At 40.1% G+C, this 18,487-nt stretch overlaps 2 protein-coding genes across 2 annotated transcripts in view; both read left to right on the forward strand.

Moving 5' to 3' along the window:
• Positions 1–14,067, forward strand: part of mtr (5-methyltetrahydrofolate-homocysteine methyltransferase) — a 32,131-nt gene extending 18,064 nt beyond the window's left edge. The window contains exons 24-32 of the mRNA XM_070991185.1: positions 530–611; positions 740–838; positions 2,741–2,816; positions 2,969–3,124; positions 3,674–3,873; positions 6,062–6,262; positions 6,412–6,604; positions 8,489–8,601; positions 12,295–14,067. Of these exons, the coding sequence (XP_070847286.1) occupies positions 530–611; positions 740–838; positions 2,741–2,816; positions 2,969–3,124; positions 3,674–3,873; positions 6,062–6,262; positions 6,412–6,604; positions 8,489–8,601; positions 12,295–12,384 (1,210 nt within the window). The 3' untranslated portion in view covers positions 12,385–14,067. The remainder of the gene's footprint in view (positions 1–529; positions 612–739; positions 839–2,740; positions 2,817–2,968; positions 3,125–3,673; positions 3,874–6,061; positions 6,263–6,411; positions 6,605–8,488; positions 8,602–12,294) is intronic.
• Positions 14,068–15,081: 1,014 nt separating this feature from the next.
• ryr2a (ryanodine receptor 2a (cardiac)) overlaps positions 15,082–18,487 on the forward strand; it is a 198,882-nt gene continuing 195,476 nt past the window's right edge. The window contains exon 1 of the mRNA XM_070990859.1: positions 15,082–15,196. Within this exon, the coding sequence (XP_070846960.1) occupies positions 15,149–15,196 (48 nt within the window). The 5' untranslated portion in view covers positions 15,082–15,148. The remainder of the gene's footprint in view (positions 15,197–18,487) is intronic.

The following is an 18,487-nucleotide window of genomic DNA, read 5'->3' on the forward strand; positions in this document are numbered from 1 at the left end:
GAGTGCTACCTGAGACCAAATTAGTTTATTTTCTAATTAGAATTATCACTAATATAGACAAAACCAGCTTTGGTTTTGTGTCTCTCATAATTTTTTGTAATTTACTAGTATCAGTTTAGTAATTTATTGATGGACTCGAAGTGAAGCTCCTGTGGTTAAGAACGAGGACGCTAAGGTGAGCTAACCGTCCTCATTGCCAACACTGGGTGAAACTGAGGAAGACTTTGCAGCTGGATCCAGAGAGTGTCTGTCTAATAGTCACGTTAAAACTAACATGTCTGCTTTCTAAACCGACATGTAAAATGTGTAACGTGCACGCACTTCATTTAAGTGCATCAAAGAATGTGCTGATAAAAGGCACATTAGTTTTGGTGGAAAAAAATAAAATAAAAATTTTTGTCAATTTTTCAACAAAGCGTTGGCTAATAATCCAAAGACAGCTGTCTTTTGGATTAGATTGGCAGGAAAAACCTGAGGTTGATATTTTACAGTTCTCTCTTGAGTCATTTGTGTGTTTTGTATGTGATAGGACACATACAGCGGTGAAGATCGCCCCGCGCTACTCATGTCCTGTTATCCATGTTCTGGATGCCTCAAGGAGTGTGGTGGTGGTAAGAATATCTACCTGATATGACTGGAAATAGAACCTCATTATTGCATTTGATGATCAGAGAGATGATATTAGACGACGTGGCCACAGATTTGAAAGATGTTTGAGTCTTGTTTTCCTGTCCATCAGTGCTCACAGCTCCTGGATGAGGCAGTGAGGGAAGAGTACTTTGAGGACCTGAGAGAGGAGTACGAGGACATCAGACAGGAGCACTACGACTCCCTGAAAGTAAGACTGGCTGGTAGAAACGCTCAAACAAGGAAGGCGCCTCTGGGTGCTGGGTCCAGTCACCCACATTTGTCAACCCTCTTTAAGATCAGCATTGCATCCACATGAACCTTTATCACATCTCAATCCAGGCTGTAATATTAAAACACATCTGAGCCCCCTGCACACAGCTGCAGGAGGGGAAAACCCCATAGAAAATTGATGTGCAATTTCAAACAGGCTCATTTACGGTGGTTTGTTTCCAAAGTGGACTATCTATGAAATTTGGTAATGTTTTGCATAAGCAATGAAACTTCTATCTGAAATTCCTGCTGGTTATTATATTGTTGTCACAAGGCAGCATATGATGCATGCTGCAGGAAAAATGGAAATGTGCTACCAGCAGAAGCAGTTTGATGCCATAGAAGCTCTTAAAGAAATGCAACAGCCTACTGAAAGGATAGGTCTTGTATCATTCTGTGTCTTTTTTAATATCAACAAATCCCATGAACAGACTAAACAGTAATCTCTCAATATGCTCTGACATCTCTACGCTCTGTGTGGCTCTCAGTTCCACGTACATAGTTTCCTACTGAAGACATAAACTTTTTAAAACCAGCTCAGAGTAAAAGACTCACGGCTGGACACTGTAGTTTCTAACATGTATTAAACGTTACTCACATTTGTCTGGGACTATTGGTGATTTAATACACATGTATTTGGGGCAGCACATATGGAATTGAGTCCAAATACCTGTGTGTATTCATACATTGTAATGAACAAACACACCACACATACAACAGTCTGGTTCATTGATGTGTTTTTTATAGATTTTGGACAGTGGAGCTCTATGGCACACAGGAATAAGATACAATCTGATACTAGTGTATTAGGGTTTGATGTACACACAATACTTGTTAGTAGGATCCGTTCAATATTTTTTTTTGTAGAGCCTCCATAAACACAGGCTTGAAAAAATAGTGCATTGTGACCACGACTTTGTATGTGGTGTCACAGTTCAAGTACATCACACAGAACTAGAACACCGTGAGAATCTTCTGAGGGGAGAAAAAACCTTCACTTTGACCTTGTGTTGCATACTAGAAGAGGACTTTGAAGAGTGTATCACAGAGGCATCAGACAAGAGGACAGGAATAAGTTGAAGTAATGGGAGATGGACTGAGTGAGAGTAATGAAGCAAAGGCACTCGTGCTCAAGATGTTAAACCACCTGGAAACCCTTCCTCCATCTCATTGACTCTTTCATTTCTTCACTCTCCTCCCTGAGCCATCAATGACCAACAGTGATTCAAAAAGAATCTCTGTTTTAATTTTGCTTGACAACCTTTTCAGAAGGTTGATCTATGATACTCTAAATGAAAGACTTGCACTGATCTTGGGACCTGAGGCTGCTTTGAGATGGCCCCAGGTAACATTCCTGACTTGTGTAAATCTACACTGAACTCTGATGTCTGATGTTTGTGGCTCAGTCTAATGCGAGCAGTCAAACACTACATACTGTAAAACGATGACTGTATGAAATTGTAATCACTGACAGGAAGTTGAAGGAAGGAAGTCGACCTCATTAAGTCCAATGACACTTGGAGACCCACAAGTTTTTTCTCTATTAATGAACATTTTCCAGTCACTGACAAGTGAACATAAACTTCTGACCACAATTGTATATTCTGTATATTCTACTGTTCTTATATGGATCGCACAGACTTGATCTGATTATCTTCCTATCCTCGTCCCATAAATGGGTATTAATATTATCAATTACTTGAATGTCTTGATTTTTTTTTTCTGGTTCACACATCCATTTTAATGCTGAGCATATTGAGTTTACTTGTGATAATATGTGCAGTGTAACTGAAATTGCCTTGCCATCCTCTCTATCCTTCATCTCCCTCTGTTGCCTCAGGATCGTCGGTATCTGTCTCTTTCCCAGGCCAGAGAGAAAGCTTTGCATATTGACTGGCTCTCTGTGCCCAGGCCAGGTAAGTTAACTGAAGCAGTATTCTACCACATGCATCATATGCCTCCAATGAGGTGCTGGAACGAGCAGATACAGAGATTATACTGTATGTAATACATTTTCTGCACGGACCTTAAAAACCAAGTGTGCTCTATCTTTGCCTTTGTGCTTCAGTGCATCCTCAGTTCCTGGGCACTCGTGTGTTTGACTGGTATGACCTGAACAGTCTGGTGGACTTCATCGACTGGAAGCCTTTCTTTGATGTGTGGCAGCTGAGAGGAAAATACCCCAACAGAGGTTACCCCAAGATCTTCAAAGACAAGACTGTTGGTAGGAGCTCGACCTCTTCATCATAAATCATGCTACAACCGTCCATCCTGCTGCATGATATTCAAATGTTGCTCATGTATTTTATTTTTGTAAACGGAGGTCAACACTCAGTTTGGCAAATAGGATTTAGCAAGAGGAAAACTTGTTACTGTAGTTTATCATATTTCCATGTAATTTATCAGAACAAAATAATCCAGCTATCTCATGTTTAAAAATTCATATCATTATTCACAAAAGAAAAGATGGAAATCTCTATTATGGATTAATGTTATAGAATAGATGTTACTGTAACATGTGACTGGATGCTAACTAAGCTGATATACAGTTTAAGTAAGGAAAAAGTTTGTATTGTGAATGTGCAGGTGTGATGCAGACAGTTTGTGGTACACAGTGCATTGAAAACATCAGTGAGATCATTTTAGATAGTGTAAAACTACAAGAACATGAAACTGATGGCAGTAGTGAGGAAGTGGAATGACGTCGAGCCTTGTTAAAACTTCAGTAAGAGAGGGTTGAGAGTTTGATCTTTGTAACGTTTGTTTCCTGCAGGTTTGGAGGCTCGGCGAGTCTTTGATGATGCGCAGAAGCTGCTCCACCAGATGATTGACGACGGCAGTTTGAAGGGACGGGGCCTGGTGGGGTTCTGGCATGCCCAGAGTGATGGCGATGACATCAGTGTGTACAAAGATGATGTCACGGTGCACAGAGACACCAAGCCCATTGCCACATTCCATGGCTTACGGCAACAGGTGAGGGTCATGAACAGTTGATTCTGTGTCTGTCATATACAGTGTTGGCTAAGTTACTTTTGAAATGCAAAAGGTTTCAGATTACTAGTTACCCTTTAGAAATGTAATAAGTAATGTAACTATTTGAATTACGTGTTGCACTGAAAGAGTCTGACAACATGGTGACCCTCCTTGGCGAGGTCAGCTGGTTGCAGCCATGGTAGACTCAGGTTGATTGCTTAGAGCAATGTGCATTGAATTGATTGACAGATGAGAGGCAGTGCTAGGGCTGGGCTGAAAACTGTATCATGATATAAGTGTTTTATATCGGTCGATATTGATAATTATTGATATATTTTATGACCTATTTAAAATAAGGACCAGGAGAAAAATACATTAATTTTAAACATTTTATTTTAAATTTAACCTTCCTCTGATTATAATCCCCTCAGCTATCAAGGCAGAAAGGAAAGGAAATGTCAACACAACCATGGAAAACACTCAAATAATAAATGTAAATAAAAGTGCAAAAATGTAAACAGAGAGAAACCTGAGAACTTTTTTCTGCAGGTTTAGTGCAGGAAGTTCACAAGCTGATTCACTGTCTGCTGAATGAAATGTTCAAATATGTGCAGTGTTTTGTAAACATAGCAGAAACTGAGGTGGACTTGACATCTGTAACATACAAACAAACAATGATAGACAGTACAATAAGATTGATTGATCTATAAAACCAGCCTAGACACATGAACAACTTTAGTCACTCTTCTTACTCTAAACATGCATGGACTATTCAATTATATTTTATTGCAAGTGTGTTTAAAAAAAAAAAAAACACGTGTAAGAGATGTTTGTAACCTGACTTCTCCACAGTGCTCAGTGAAGCATGTCTTTAGCTATATGATATGCCGCTGCCTCCGTTATGTCTTCGTGCCTTTTAGATGATTTGTCATCAGGCACTGAAGCAGATACCTCTGCATGGTGGTCAGCTGCTTGTGCGGTGGTGCTGCAGTTGGTGGACGTTGGTGAATACGGCTGCGCTCCAAAGAGTGAGCGCGGCTAAGGTGGTTAAATAAGTTTGTGGTGTTACCGGTCTTGGTGGGGACGAAAGTCTTGCATAAGTTACACACCACATTGGTCTGACTACGGTTCGACTTATAAAATCCAAAAAACTCCATACTGGCGAGCTGACTTTCCCTGTTTTATTGACAATTTCTTCGCTTGCTGCAGCGCTCACTTTCTATTTCTCATCTCACTCCTTGCGAAGAATCAAACACGAGACAATGAGATGGCGCAACCGAACGTGATACTGTTACATGATTGGCGTGTTAGCGTGTCTCTCTCACTGATTCGCAATTACTCCCTACGTTGCTTGGTTACCTGAGAGTGAGTGCCTTTGTTCTTGCAACCAACCTCGCTTCACAACTTCTGGTTTCTTCCGATGAAGAAAAAATTTATCGAATGTTTTATCAAACGCATTTTTTATTGATATTGCTTAACATGTCTATCGCGAGACATATCGCTATCGTTTTATCGCCCAGCCCTAGGTAGTGCAAATTCAAACAGGAGAAGCAATCAAAAGCAACACTCAAAATGTGAGCCAGACTATACAATATTTGCATTGTCAAGACATTCCTACACAGCGAAAGGAATGAAAAGCAACAGAAATAATGTTATATACTACATATAAGCTTTTACCGAAAAGAATATATTCGAGTGAAACGTCTTTATAATCACCACACCTTTAATTGGTAACTGTATTTTAATGACATATTTTTTCTCAGTAGCTGTAAATAGATTACAATTTCATTTATTTTGTAACTGAATTTCATTATGCTGTTACATCTAACTGGCTACTCTCCAGCCTTGGTCATACACAGGACACACATCTACGTCATAGTGGTACCCTGAAAATGGATCAACTGTTGTGTTTCATTTTCTTGGTAACACTCCACTTGGCCTGCTCAGAACCCCTCTTGTTGTCTGACAGTCTCAGAGACTGAGGAGAACACATGTAGCATAAACAAAGCATTATGTTTCTGTACCATGGGGATGTTTGCTGTCTAGATTTGTGCCATATGCAGTACTTTGGATGTGATTTCAGTGTATTCGCACCTTCATGGTGGAGCCAGAAATGCATGCATATACAATTCAAAAGTAACAGTAACAAATTTGTGTGTGTGCATGCGTGTGTATGTGTATGCTGCAGGTGGAGAAGGACAGCTCCAGTTCAGAGCCCTACCTGTGTGTGTCTGACTTTGTTGCCCCTGTAGACAGCGGTGTGGCAGACTACATCGGTATGTTTGCTGTGAGTGTGTTTGGAGCTGAGGAGCTTAGTCAGCAGTTCCAGGCTCAGGGGGATGACTACAGCGGCATCATGGTCAAAGCCCTGGCTGACCGACTGGCTGAGGTACAGTATGGACAGCTTCCTAACACACCAGGGCTCCATCACTGCTGGTATTGCATGTGTTACTGAGTTGCCAGTGCTGAATGACACATTAGCTGTCACTGTCGTGGTGCTTATTTGGATTCTGCTAGAACCTGCTGTCTGTCCTCCAGGCTTTTGCTGAGGAGCTTCATGTTCGTGTGCGTAAGGAGCTGTGGGGCTACAGCTCTGACGAGGTGCTGCAGGCTGCAGACCTCCACAGAGTTCGCTATCAAGGCATCAGGCCTGCAGCTGGCTACCCCAGCCAGCCTGACCACACAGAGAAGTCCACCATGTGGAACCTGGCTGGGATCCAGGAGAAGACGGGTGAGAGCACCAACCGCTTCACTATCATGGCTGCAACAGAAAGGCTCCCAATGCTGTTGTAGTGTTCTTTCACATAAGACACAGGTCTGATGTTTTCTTGGTATTTGAAGAACACCAGAGAAAATTACATTTTGTTGCTCCTATTCCTACACTACGTTAAGTCTTTGTTCTGCACATGAGCTGATGAGCTGTTCACCTGTGTATATGGCCAAGATATTAGAATATTAGCCAAAAATCAAATCAGGGTCTTTTTCAACCCTGAGACGTCTCTGCAGGTATTCCTTTCAGCCTATATGCAGCCTGACAGGCAAAGCCTGGTTTGAAAATGTGCTGCTTGTTAAACCCTTGCTCTGAGTGCACGATGTTAAAGACTGAAGGCAGCTCATATGAGTGTAACCACATTTGTATCAACTCAGCTCTTCTCTCAGCTGGATTTTGGCTGCTGAGAGAACAATGTGCAGAGGGGTCTTGTAAGATTTTTTTATTCAGTGGAAATTATGCCCTTGTGTATGAAGTGCCTGTGCGCCTTTCTTGTTTGTGTATAAAGATCATGCAAAAATGAAATTAACTCGAGCGGCAGTAATCAGGCTCCAAGAAATTTGATATTTTTACAGCAAAATAATAGATGCAGATGAATTGCGAGATTCAATGATGAAGAAAGGTGGAATTTGCAACCCACCTACCAATTTCTGGTGGGTCTTACAGTGTTTGATGCACTAAACACTTTTAGCAGAGAAGAAAAATAATAAACGGAAATTCTTTTAGTTCTTTTTTTGGGAATTTGAGTTGGAAATTGCACAAGTAGCACAGGATATGGAATGTCAGCTTTTTAAACCACAAGAGTTGACACCAGATGGGCTGAAATAGGAAGAGCCACATACCTTGGTGCCATGCTGGAAACAGGTGATCTTAATGTTAGAGGTCTTGTGTTTAGACCACTAGACCATGAGGAGGTCAATCAAGGTCAATAGAGTGATTAACTTAATGATCTGTCACACTTCACCATGATGAAATATATTACTGGCGGTCAGTACGTCACAGTGATTTTTTTTTTAATGGTGGGTTATGATAGTGGCCTCTTATGCCTTTAACTCCTACTATACAGCAGAGGCCCCCCCCCAGTATTGATCCTGGGGCTGTGTAGTGCACAGTCAGCACCTTAACCCCTGGACTATCAGCTCTACTATGGGTCTATGGAAATTACTGAGGCTCAAGTCAAAACATTCACCAAAATTACACAGGAAATGTTGCTGGACCACATCTCAGTGGTCCCCAAGGAAGTGAAGGTTTGTGTCTCTGTGATGATTTCTGCTGAATTGTTTAAAAAACCACACACACCACATTGGAAACAATAATAATATTCTCTTTTTGCCTTTTTCTTCCTTTCTAGCTAATGTGCACTTCATACCAAATGTACAAACAAGGACAGTCTTGTGTTGCACCCTGTCTCGTTGAACGTGCTACCAAACAAAGAACCTCCAGGGCAAAGTGCAATACCAATGATCCTTTGCAGGCTTAGATGGCTAATAAGCTAGTAAGCTTTAGCTCACTGAATAACTTCAAAACCTTCCTACAAAGGTCAACATCAGTCAGTTTAGATGAGACTTATAAGACAAAGAGAACTTCAGGGCTCAGTTGTCAGAGGGGATTCAGAACTTATTTGACCAAATGTAGACTTGTTTTAAGTGTATTTCATCAGATCAAGATTATTTTAGATTTTATTTAGTGTCAACCTTCTGCTTTTATGTCATTTAGCTATGTGAGGGCACTTGGACATTGTCTTTGCTTGTCCATTTGTGTGTGTTTGTTATTTAGGTTTTAGTTTTCTTGGTTGCATATGTACTTACAGTAATAACTATGTGTGTGTTTTGTCTGTGTGTGTAGGCATTAGTCTGACGGAGTCTCTGGCCATGACGCCTGCTGCCTCAGTGTCTGGACTTTACTTCTCCAACCCTCAGGCCTCATACTTTGCTGTGGGAAAGATCACCAAGGAACAGGTTCGGCTAACCATCCACATCTTAAGACTGCTTTAACTGTCTTTAGAAAATGTTGTCAGTGTTCATGATAATAAGATGTCCCTGTTGTGCCAGAAATTCCAAGTACTATACATCAAGTTGGGTGTTCTAGATGTTGGTGTTTTCTGAATCCTCTGCTGACATTGAGCAAGTTGGATTCACACAGTTTGCCACCACTGATGCAGCTGACACAGATCTCTGTCTCTGTATTTGGAGAATTTTTGGAGAGGACTCACAGCCTGGTTTTAAAAAATAAAAATGCAATGAAATCCAGGTGGACAATATTATAATATCAATATAACATTAATACCATCTCAATATAATTCAAATGTTGTACATATAATAATCTGAAAATTACTATATTGTAATATAGATACTGGTACTCTATGAAAAATATCCTCACCTTACAAATGAATAGTGTAAAACATTAAGTATGTATTGTAATATAGTATTTATGCTATATACTTAAGCAAAATATGGGAAGCAACATAAGTTAATATGAGTGCACTGTAAAAAAAAAAAAAAAAAGTAGGGAAAATACTTTATTAAAAACATTATCCTACCATAAATTCTCTGTTAATGACAGAGTCACAAATAATGAATCTGACCAGCACAGGACTCCAGCATGCATGCATCTGCAGTGTTTGTCTGACAGAGACTTTGTCATAAATTGAGTTATTTAAGCCACAATTGTACATTGTATGTTTAGATTGTGGTTGTCTTACTTGTATGTTTTCACCCAGTAAACGTTATCAGCAATCTAACATTGACTCTCAGCTGGATGCGTATTGCACTGCCTCGACTGCTGCTAGCCTTGCTAGGTTTGTTTTTAGCCTAGTAACTAGGCTAGCTGGTCGCTTTTATTGAGAATGTTATTGAAGCATTTAGCACTTTTATAGACTATAAGTCTAACACCTCTCCATCCCTGTATGTTTACCTCCTCAATGAAAACAACAACAGGACATCTACAAAACGAGGGACCCCAGCTAAAGAGTGAACACTGGGTGAAATGGTTGCTTAGCGGCTAGTCCGATTGCTAGGAACATTGTGTTTGAACTGTAATCTGGTATTCTGAAATTCTCTGTTTAAACTGTGGCCTCCACCTGACCTACTTTATCTTGCTCCAAAATCTATCTGCATCTTTTTAGTAGAACTCCCTGATTTTTTTATCCACTCATCTTCTTTGTGTTCATTTTAATATTCACCTAGGCGACTCCTCAAAGATTCGCACTGCTCATTTTTTAAACATCACTACATCTTTAAGCCATAAACCTTCAATAGCATTAGCTTTTGTATTTTTAGTGAACAAATTGTCTCGAAGTTCTGTACACTTTTTAATGATCGTAGCCCACTCCTGTCTAAACATTACCATACCAATGAATTGACACACTTTGTGTAACTCTGTCTGTGCATCAGTATTGAATGATGTTGCTCAGTCAGGTCAAAGCCTACACAGAGAAAGCAGCCTTGGATAAATCATGATATTTGTAGCTGTAAGTCGGAGTGTAGGAAAGCAGAGCAGAGATAGAAGGAATCAGGCTGTGAAGCAGTTATTGCTCCATAACAATAACATGTTAAAGAGTGCACAGTATTTCTCTGAGCTTATCTCTGCACATCAGCATAACCCAAGAGTTTAATTGATCAGCTGGTAAATCAGACCCCTCCTTGTGCTCAGCTGAAAGTGAAACTGATTGTGAAAATTTGTTATCTTACTTCACTGATAGACCCTCAGAATTTGAAGACATACTTACTGTAAAGATCCACCCACCACACAACACCTGAAATATCTTTTCTCCCATTTCCTTGTGTGAACATTTAGAAGTAGTGTCTGATATGAAAGTGTATTCTTGTTCAATTGATGTAATACCAACAAAGTTTTTTCTCAAAATTATTCCATCTATAGGGCCCCATCAGCTTAAACACTGTTTCAAATTTCATTCTGGGTTTCACAAACATCACAGCACTGTTGAAGGTGACGAATGACCTTCAGTGGCTGCTGATGACGGGATGCTGTCAGTCCTCGTCTTCTGAACCTTAGTGCTGCCTTTGACACAGTCGATCACAGCATTCTTTTGTCTGCTACAGCTTCAGAATGCTTCACCTCAGACCTGTTAAACAGAAGGTTCTGTGTCTCCGTTCATAACCACGTCTTCTTTTGCTCCTGATGAGAATGGTGTCCCTCGAGGAATCCAGTCTTGGGACCAATTTTATGTCCGCTCTACGTACTTCCTGTGAGACACATGGGCCACAGACATGGTGTTTCCTTTTAATGTTACTGTATGCTGATGACATGCAGATCTCCCTGTCTGTTAGAGCCACTGTATTGGCACATTGAGTTCACTGCATGACTGCCTATGTGATGTCAAACACTGGATGTCAAAAACTTTTCTGCAGCTTAACTCCAGCAACACAGAGATCGTTGTAACTGGTTCCCAGCACAAAACAAATCCTTCCATCTGCTGGTTCCCTGCTGGAACACATCAAGCGTTTGGTTTGAGAGTAGCTCAAGCTCACTATCAAAGCTCAAAGCTTTGACTATGAGCAGCACACGACAACACTTGTGCAGTTCTTTTATCATCTTATACATATTTCCAAAATACAGTACAATCTTTTATCTTTCAAAGACACAGAGGGCATTTCACATGCCTCCATCACCTCACACCTCCACTCTTGCAGCAGCCTCTTCACCAACCCAAATCTATCTATCGGCTTCAGACTGTACAGACCTCAGCTGCAAGGCCTTTCTGTTCTCTTTCTCTTTCTTGCTATGTATCTGACATCTTAGTTGCATACAAGGTAATTAGCTCCTTGGGCAGAGCTCCTTTATCTGCTCTCGAGGCACAGCTGAATACTAGAGGTGACAGACCATTTGCAGCCAGAGCATCAAAGCTATGGAAGCTGCCTGAGGAAATCAGGTCAGCAGAGTCAATGGTCTCTTTTAATTGCTTCTTCAAACATACTTTTTAGGGATTATTGCTGATTTTACTTTTCTCTTATTGGCTGTACTTTTCCTGGTTTTATTTGTTTATTTAGCTTTATTTGCTTACTACTCTGTTGGAAGCTCTTTTTGTCATCTGCTTCTTATGTGTTGTGCTTTGTGTGAAGTACGTTGTAACATTGGTTTACAAAAGTTCTCTATAAACAAAGATTATTTTTATTAATATAAATAAAGGTCAGTTGCTAAGACAGGCTGTGTGCAGTGTCTTGCATAGTGAATTCAGCATAATATTGTACATTTCACCAGCACTGACTGTGTTTCCAGATTGTTAGGAAGTACAACTCTGTGTGGAAAGAGTTGTAGAAAGTGTCTCCAAAGGGAGCTGTGCAAAGTCTGATAAATGTCACCTGAGTCGGACTCGGAAAAGTTTGACAATGGTACGGTAGTCACCACTAGCATAATAAACACATCTTTGTCCGAACTGTTAGCGCGCGAGTTGCACTGACTAGTGTGTGTCAGACAATGTGATGATGTTACAGTGCTGGGAGTGCAATGCTAAATCTGTGGAGTACTTTAAGTCACTATAGAGACTCGCATGAATCTCACAAATAACACAAAACAACCAAACTGTGATTTTGCCTTCAGTTCCAACAAATCTTGGAGGATTTGTAACAGAGAGGCCTCAGGACAAAGAAACCCAGCTGAATTTGTACATTCTCTGCTCTACTTGTCTTCAGGTGGTGGACTATTCTGGGAGGAAGAAGATGAGTGTGGAGGAGGTGGAGAGGTGGCTGGCTCCCATACTGGGTTATGACAGTGAGGCATAGAGTGTGTCTGGACCATACAGGGTTCAGAGCAGGTTTACAGTCCAATCATTCCACTGGAGCTCACAGAGGTTCTTCCTGTGGCCACTTACACAAGGATTCACTGACAGCAGCCCTCAGTATGTCCTTTACTTTTCTTAAAGCACAGCAGGTTTTATTATTTTACCCAACATTTTTAATTTTTCACAATGGGTCACAAACAGTGGGTTTTTTCTGTGCCAACAACCAACTGTTTTCATTTTATTGAAATGTTTAGAATGTTATAATATTTAAAAATATTTTTCCATTTTCTCAAAAATGTTATTTTAATGACATAGTCCAAGAAAACATACTTATTTGTTACCTTTCAAGAGTGAAATGAAGAGATTAACATCTCATTTCATGTGTGAAGTACAGAGCTCGAGTCATCAAGCCAAGCTTGGCATAAAGAATGGAGGCAGGGAGAAACAAGAATCTAAAAAAAAACAAACCTGGTCTTACATTCAGTTCCTGCTTTCGATATGTGACACTTCTCAATTACACTTTTATATTTAATGGTACAGGCCAATTCATTCGCCGAAGGTACTGCGGTAAGCAGCCCAAAGTATTAATAAAATGAAAATCTGTTTAAAAGCAAACTAATTACACTACAACCACACAGTAAACCCTGAATGCTAATGAGGTTTAGTTAATGTTCTTAAATTCACGTTTTAAATTTGTTTGTGGAAGTGAAAGTTTGAGTTTGCATACAGATTGCATTTATTTCAGTTCTTAGTCATCATGTAAAATGATCATTTTAATGCTCTTGTGTAAATATTTTAGTATAATCAACAGTTGCCTAGAGGTTGGAGTGTACTAGCTTGATAACACATTTTCGGTGGTTTACTAATGCTGATTACTTACAAGCCACATTTAAAGAGTACTGCAAATAGCAAAGTATTAGAAAATACCACTCATTACAACAACAATAACAATAATAATAAAGGCATTTCAGTTTTACAAGTCATGATTGTTAACAGTAACCTACAAAGGGATTTTTCCTCCTTTCTTTCCTGCGATTCCACAAACAGTTGAATCTTTCTACAGTATAATATTATACTTAGTAGTGACTTAAGAATGTGAGGAATTTGTAAATTAGGACACATTTATTGATACCTGTGATTTTTTTTAACTGTTTGATTATTCCTTTGCATTAGCTTGGTTGTAAAGACTTGAGCGAATCAAGCAGTGTTATGAAGTTTCATCTTCAAATGATTGGTAAGATGGGTTAACCCTCTGCAACACCTGTGCTTCACCTCAGTCCCAGTGGAAATGTATGAAAAGCCAGCTTTTCATACATTGAGGTACGACTAAATCTTTATCAACATCCACGTATTGTTGACATTTTACCAGGTATTATTAGTCTTGTTGTGTGTCTACTAAACAACATGTACTCATTCCCTGATCCGAGAAAATCTCTGTCAGCAGACGACCAGGTCACAGTTGAAGTGAGGTTTCTGTAAGATGCTGACTGAAGTGCATTTCACACGTGTCTTAAAAGCCCTGATGTGCTGCAGTGGCTGATCTCAGTTTATATGAAACTCAAGTTTCTATTTTATTTTCTTACATTGAAAAAAAAATCTGGATAAATGATGGTGGCATTGCAAACACTGTAAAACAAGAGTGATATAACTGCTATTTTGTTAAAAATAAATAATTTCAACATAATTTCTATTTGTCTTTCTTTGAGTACACCTCTGGTCCACCTTTAAAGAAGAAAAAGGATTTGGGTGTTATTTATGGGTACTCCATTGATTTTACACAAGAATGTCAGAAAAGAGTTTTATAATGTCTTATCAAGTCTGAGAAAGTAATGATATCATGGTGATATCATCAGAGTTATCTCAGCCTGGGCTTTAAAGTAACACATTTATAAGTCCTGTTTCACAACTTGGTGGTGTAGAGTTTGAAAGAAAGGGAAAGTTCTAAAATAAGATGATGGTTGAATTACAAGTTCAGGACAGCATTTTTGAAACTTGACCACCAGACACTAAAAGTCAGAATAGAATGACTTTTTATATAAATATTTAATTAATAGAAACTATTATTAGTAATTATAACTTATTATTTTAATAACCACAGATATTTTAGTATAATAATTCTAGAGTTTTTCCAAACTAACAAGGCCATAACGTCATTGAGATCAGGTCATGTCTTTGGTGTTTTTTCTTTCTCTTGGGATTTGAGGGATTTTAGAAACCCTAACATTCTACAATTTTAAAATGTCCACATGAAAGATAATTCACATGCAGTGAAGTAATCTGACTCTGATGACTTCTAGCATTTTTACCTTAAGGTTGAGAAATAAAAGTAACCAATAGAAAATATTGAGCAGTTAAACGAATAAATAAAATACAGACATAAAAAAACAGACAAAAGTTGAAGAGACTCTCTGGTGTCTCGGTGGGTCGCGCTCAGGCTGCGGACTCCTGACTTGGTAAGAGTGGGTTCATTTCCTTGTCATTGTTCATGGCGCGAATGAGCCTCCATACCAACCGGCCGAGAGAGGGGGCAAACCGCCCAGCAAACTCCTCGCGCGCACACAAAACCGCTCACACCTGTGCAGCTCCTCCCTCGTGAGCGCGCGCCATCCAATGAGAGCCGAGTTCTGCTGTGCGTTGGCTTTTGCGGTCTCCAACACGCACACACCGCCACACACACACACACACACACACACACACGCACACACACACCCAGCCTGCGCTCCGCACACAGATACAGCACGAGCATCTCCGTGGGAAAGCTAACCATGGCTGAGGGAGGAGAAGGCGAGGATGAAATCCAGTTCCTGCGAACTGTAAGTCATTTTCTGCTGCTGTGAAGCCGAGTATCAGCGCGGTGCGGGGTGTTACTGCGTCTTTCTCCCTCTCTGTCTCTCTCTCTCTCTGTGTATGTGTGTGTGGTGTGGGCAGGGAGTTTACCGCATTAAGGTTGACAGCTCCTCTAGATACTAGTCATTGGTCAGTGAGTCCGCATCATGCTGACAGAGGGCTGAAGGGATGGAAGAGGTGTGAAAGCATTAAAAGGGGGAGAGATGGAGGAAGGTGGTGCGGCCGGTGCAGCTGTCATTGTGTGAAAAAGAGGAGTTGAGCAGCATGCAGACTGGATCCGCCGGTGGTGTGTGTTGGGTGGAAGCGGGGCGCAGTGCGGTGCAGACTGGCAGCATAGAGCCTGCTGCATCTGTTTCACTTCACTTCAATTAGCTCCTACACTGAAGCAATGCCACGGTACCCTGCGTGTGTGTGTGTGTGTGTGTGTGTGTGTGTGTATGCGTGCGTGTGCGTGCGTGCGTGCGTGCGTGTGTGGGGGGGTTCTTTAATGTCTGTCACACAGGCTCGTGAAGTACAATCAGCTTGGACTGGACGTGAGAGGAGCTGTTGCTTTACAAAAGTCACACATGAATAATCACACGTGAATCAGCTGCACCTGAATGTGTTTTTCGTTTCTTTTTTAAAGGAAGGGATCAGGCTCGTCTGTCCACACTGAACATGGCATAACACAGAAAAGACAGTGTACATCAGTCCATGTGTAGATGGAGACTCATTTGCAGTCTTTTTCTGCCAGCGCTCAGATGATTCCATTGTTGTCAGTGCAGTCCACTGCTTTTTATAAACTGGTAACATCAGTGTCTTGACAGAAAAAGGATGATTATTTCAGAGCTGTTAGAATGCCGAGAGAATTCTTGGAACAAGGTGAAACTATTTATTTTGCATCCATAACCCCCCCAAATTATTTTGGAAAGGGGGCGGGGGGGGGGGGGGGGGGGGGTGTTTATGGATGCTTTACTATATTCCGGCAGGCTGCATTTTAAAGCTGCACCAATCAATATCTTTTAGATTATTAATGGATGAAATTACTGCATAGTGTGAAAGGAGTCACTCGTAGTGACAAACCTACAGAGGACTGTCACTAACTCTGCAGTTCCTCTCAGCTCCTACTGCTTTTTACTACCATTGTTTTGCTTTTATGACCTTTGCTGTTTTGGTTCAGCCTCGCTGCTGGAATCAACCTGGTGCCTAGCATAGCAGGCTGGTGTTTTTAGTGAAAAGGCTCAGATAAACCCACTGAACACCACCTGTCCAGTGCCTGACGGCAGAAGTCATTAGTGGACATAGTGGAGAATTCTGAGGAGACCAAATCAGAGCTGAAAGGAGACTGAATATTGGACTGCCACTCATCAGGTGAGCACAAACATGACAAAGATAATGTTGCTCTCTGTCTGTTGGTTGTATAAGTAATTATTTGTCATGTGTTGCTTCACAAGGCCACACTGTGTCAAATGTGTGTTGTTTTTTTTCACTTTGTGAAGTGCTACTCCCAAAAGGCCAAAGCAAAAAAAAACCCAAAAAACTAATAAATGCAGCTTTGTCTGCTGTTTTTTCGTCAAACAAGAAAAAACATGACATTTGTACAGATAAGCAGAGCTGCAGCGATCAGTCCATTAATAGATCAACAGAAAAGTAATCATCTATTTTGAGAATTCATTGTTTTAAGCCTTTTTTTTAAAGAGAGAATGTCAAAATATTATCTGTTCCAGCCTCTCAAATGTGTGTATAGTGGAAAGGATGTCTGGGCTTCTCTGTTTAGTCTGCTGCCTTCAGGACCCAGACCATACATACACAACAGAAAATCAAGATATTTGGAAACCATTGTTTTCAGAAATGCATCCTTTGAATTGATATCCAGATTTTTATGCGTGACTTTGAGGTGAGGACAGACTCACTGCAATGGAGGTCTATGGCTAACATACAGACTGGCTCCCAACAGGCCAGCAGCCACCATCTCAGCATGCAGTATCCTCTGAACCATGGCTTGCAATGTAATGTGCTGCAACAGTTTAATTCATTATTTGATGAAGGTTGGCATGGTGGTTTGCAACCCCAAAATTTGATAAAGACATATTTTGACAGAAACAGAAATGCAGTCCAATTGTCATGATGGAGAAATATATTGTTATATTTCACAGTACTTTTCATAGGATGCATGTTTCTTATTATGATTATGATGCAGTTGCATGGAAAGTGGAAAGCTGTTAAAAAAGTAGGGGTCATATAGAGTTTTTGTAAATAATCTTTGAATTGTGATAATCAATCTTTTGAGTCATTTTTTGCAGTATGAACTAAGTTTTAGCTAGTGTAGGCTGTTTGTTGTCCAAAAAAAAAAGTTTTAACAAACTTTATAATTAACATAGTTTACACATACCTGATATTCATGTATTATGTAAAAACGTGGAATAATTGTAAGCTTTATTGCTCCAGCTGTTATATGGCATGGTTTTGTAAACGCTCTGTGTCACTGGACCAAAGACCTGTTATCCTCACTGACATTTCATGGTCTTATTAAGCAAGCACTCATTAGACCTAGCAGCGATAATTTGTTGTTGTCCAAAGTGTTACAGAAATATTCAATACTACATGAAAATAAGGTCAATACTACATGCTGACATATGGCACTTTAACACATGATGGCAACTTCAACAAGGTAACACAATCAATAACTCCACATTAGGTAATATTAAAAGTGCACCTAATATACCGTGTCTGTTGGAAAGGCTGAGAATTACCAATATGGGGGTCACATTTCATAATCTGTTGACTAAATCCCCAAAAACACAATCTGATGAGCTGTATATGATTTAATGACGTATTCGTAGCAGTGGCTGTACAGAAATAGAAATGTCTAAACTGTAATGAAGCCTGTTTGTTTTCCGGTAAATTCCAAAATCAAGCCACCTCTTAAAATTATTTTTTAGTAGCAGTTCAAGATTGTAGTTAGTTAAGTCTGTTGATAGTTTTCTGAAGTTCACCTCAATTAGTGTTGCTGAAAAGTTGCAAAGCAGGGTATAAAAGCATTGCACTGTCTCTGATCTATGTAAATGATCTAAATGGTCTAAAGTGCATGGCAAGAATGCATTTAGGGTTTGTCCATCTCTACAACTGCTGTATGGACAACACACAAATAGGTTGGATGTAGTCTCTGAATTAATCATGAGCGTGTTTTGGGCCTAACATGGCTTAAACCATCTCCCATTCCCTTTAAAGGCCAGGTGCACCTGGCATCAGGTGCATTCCTATTTAAATGGCAGATT

Source organism: Chaetodon trifascialis, chromosome 21 (assembly GCF_039877785.1).
Source record: "Chaetodon trifascialis isolate fChaTrf1 chromosome 21, fChaTrf1.hap1, whole genome shotgun sequence".
Lineage (NCBI taxonomy): Eukaryota > Metazoa > Chordata > Actinopteri > Chaetodontiformes > Chaetodontidae > Chaetodon > Chaetodon trifascialis.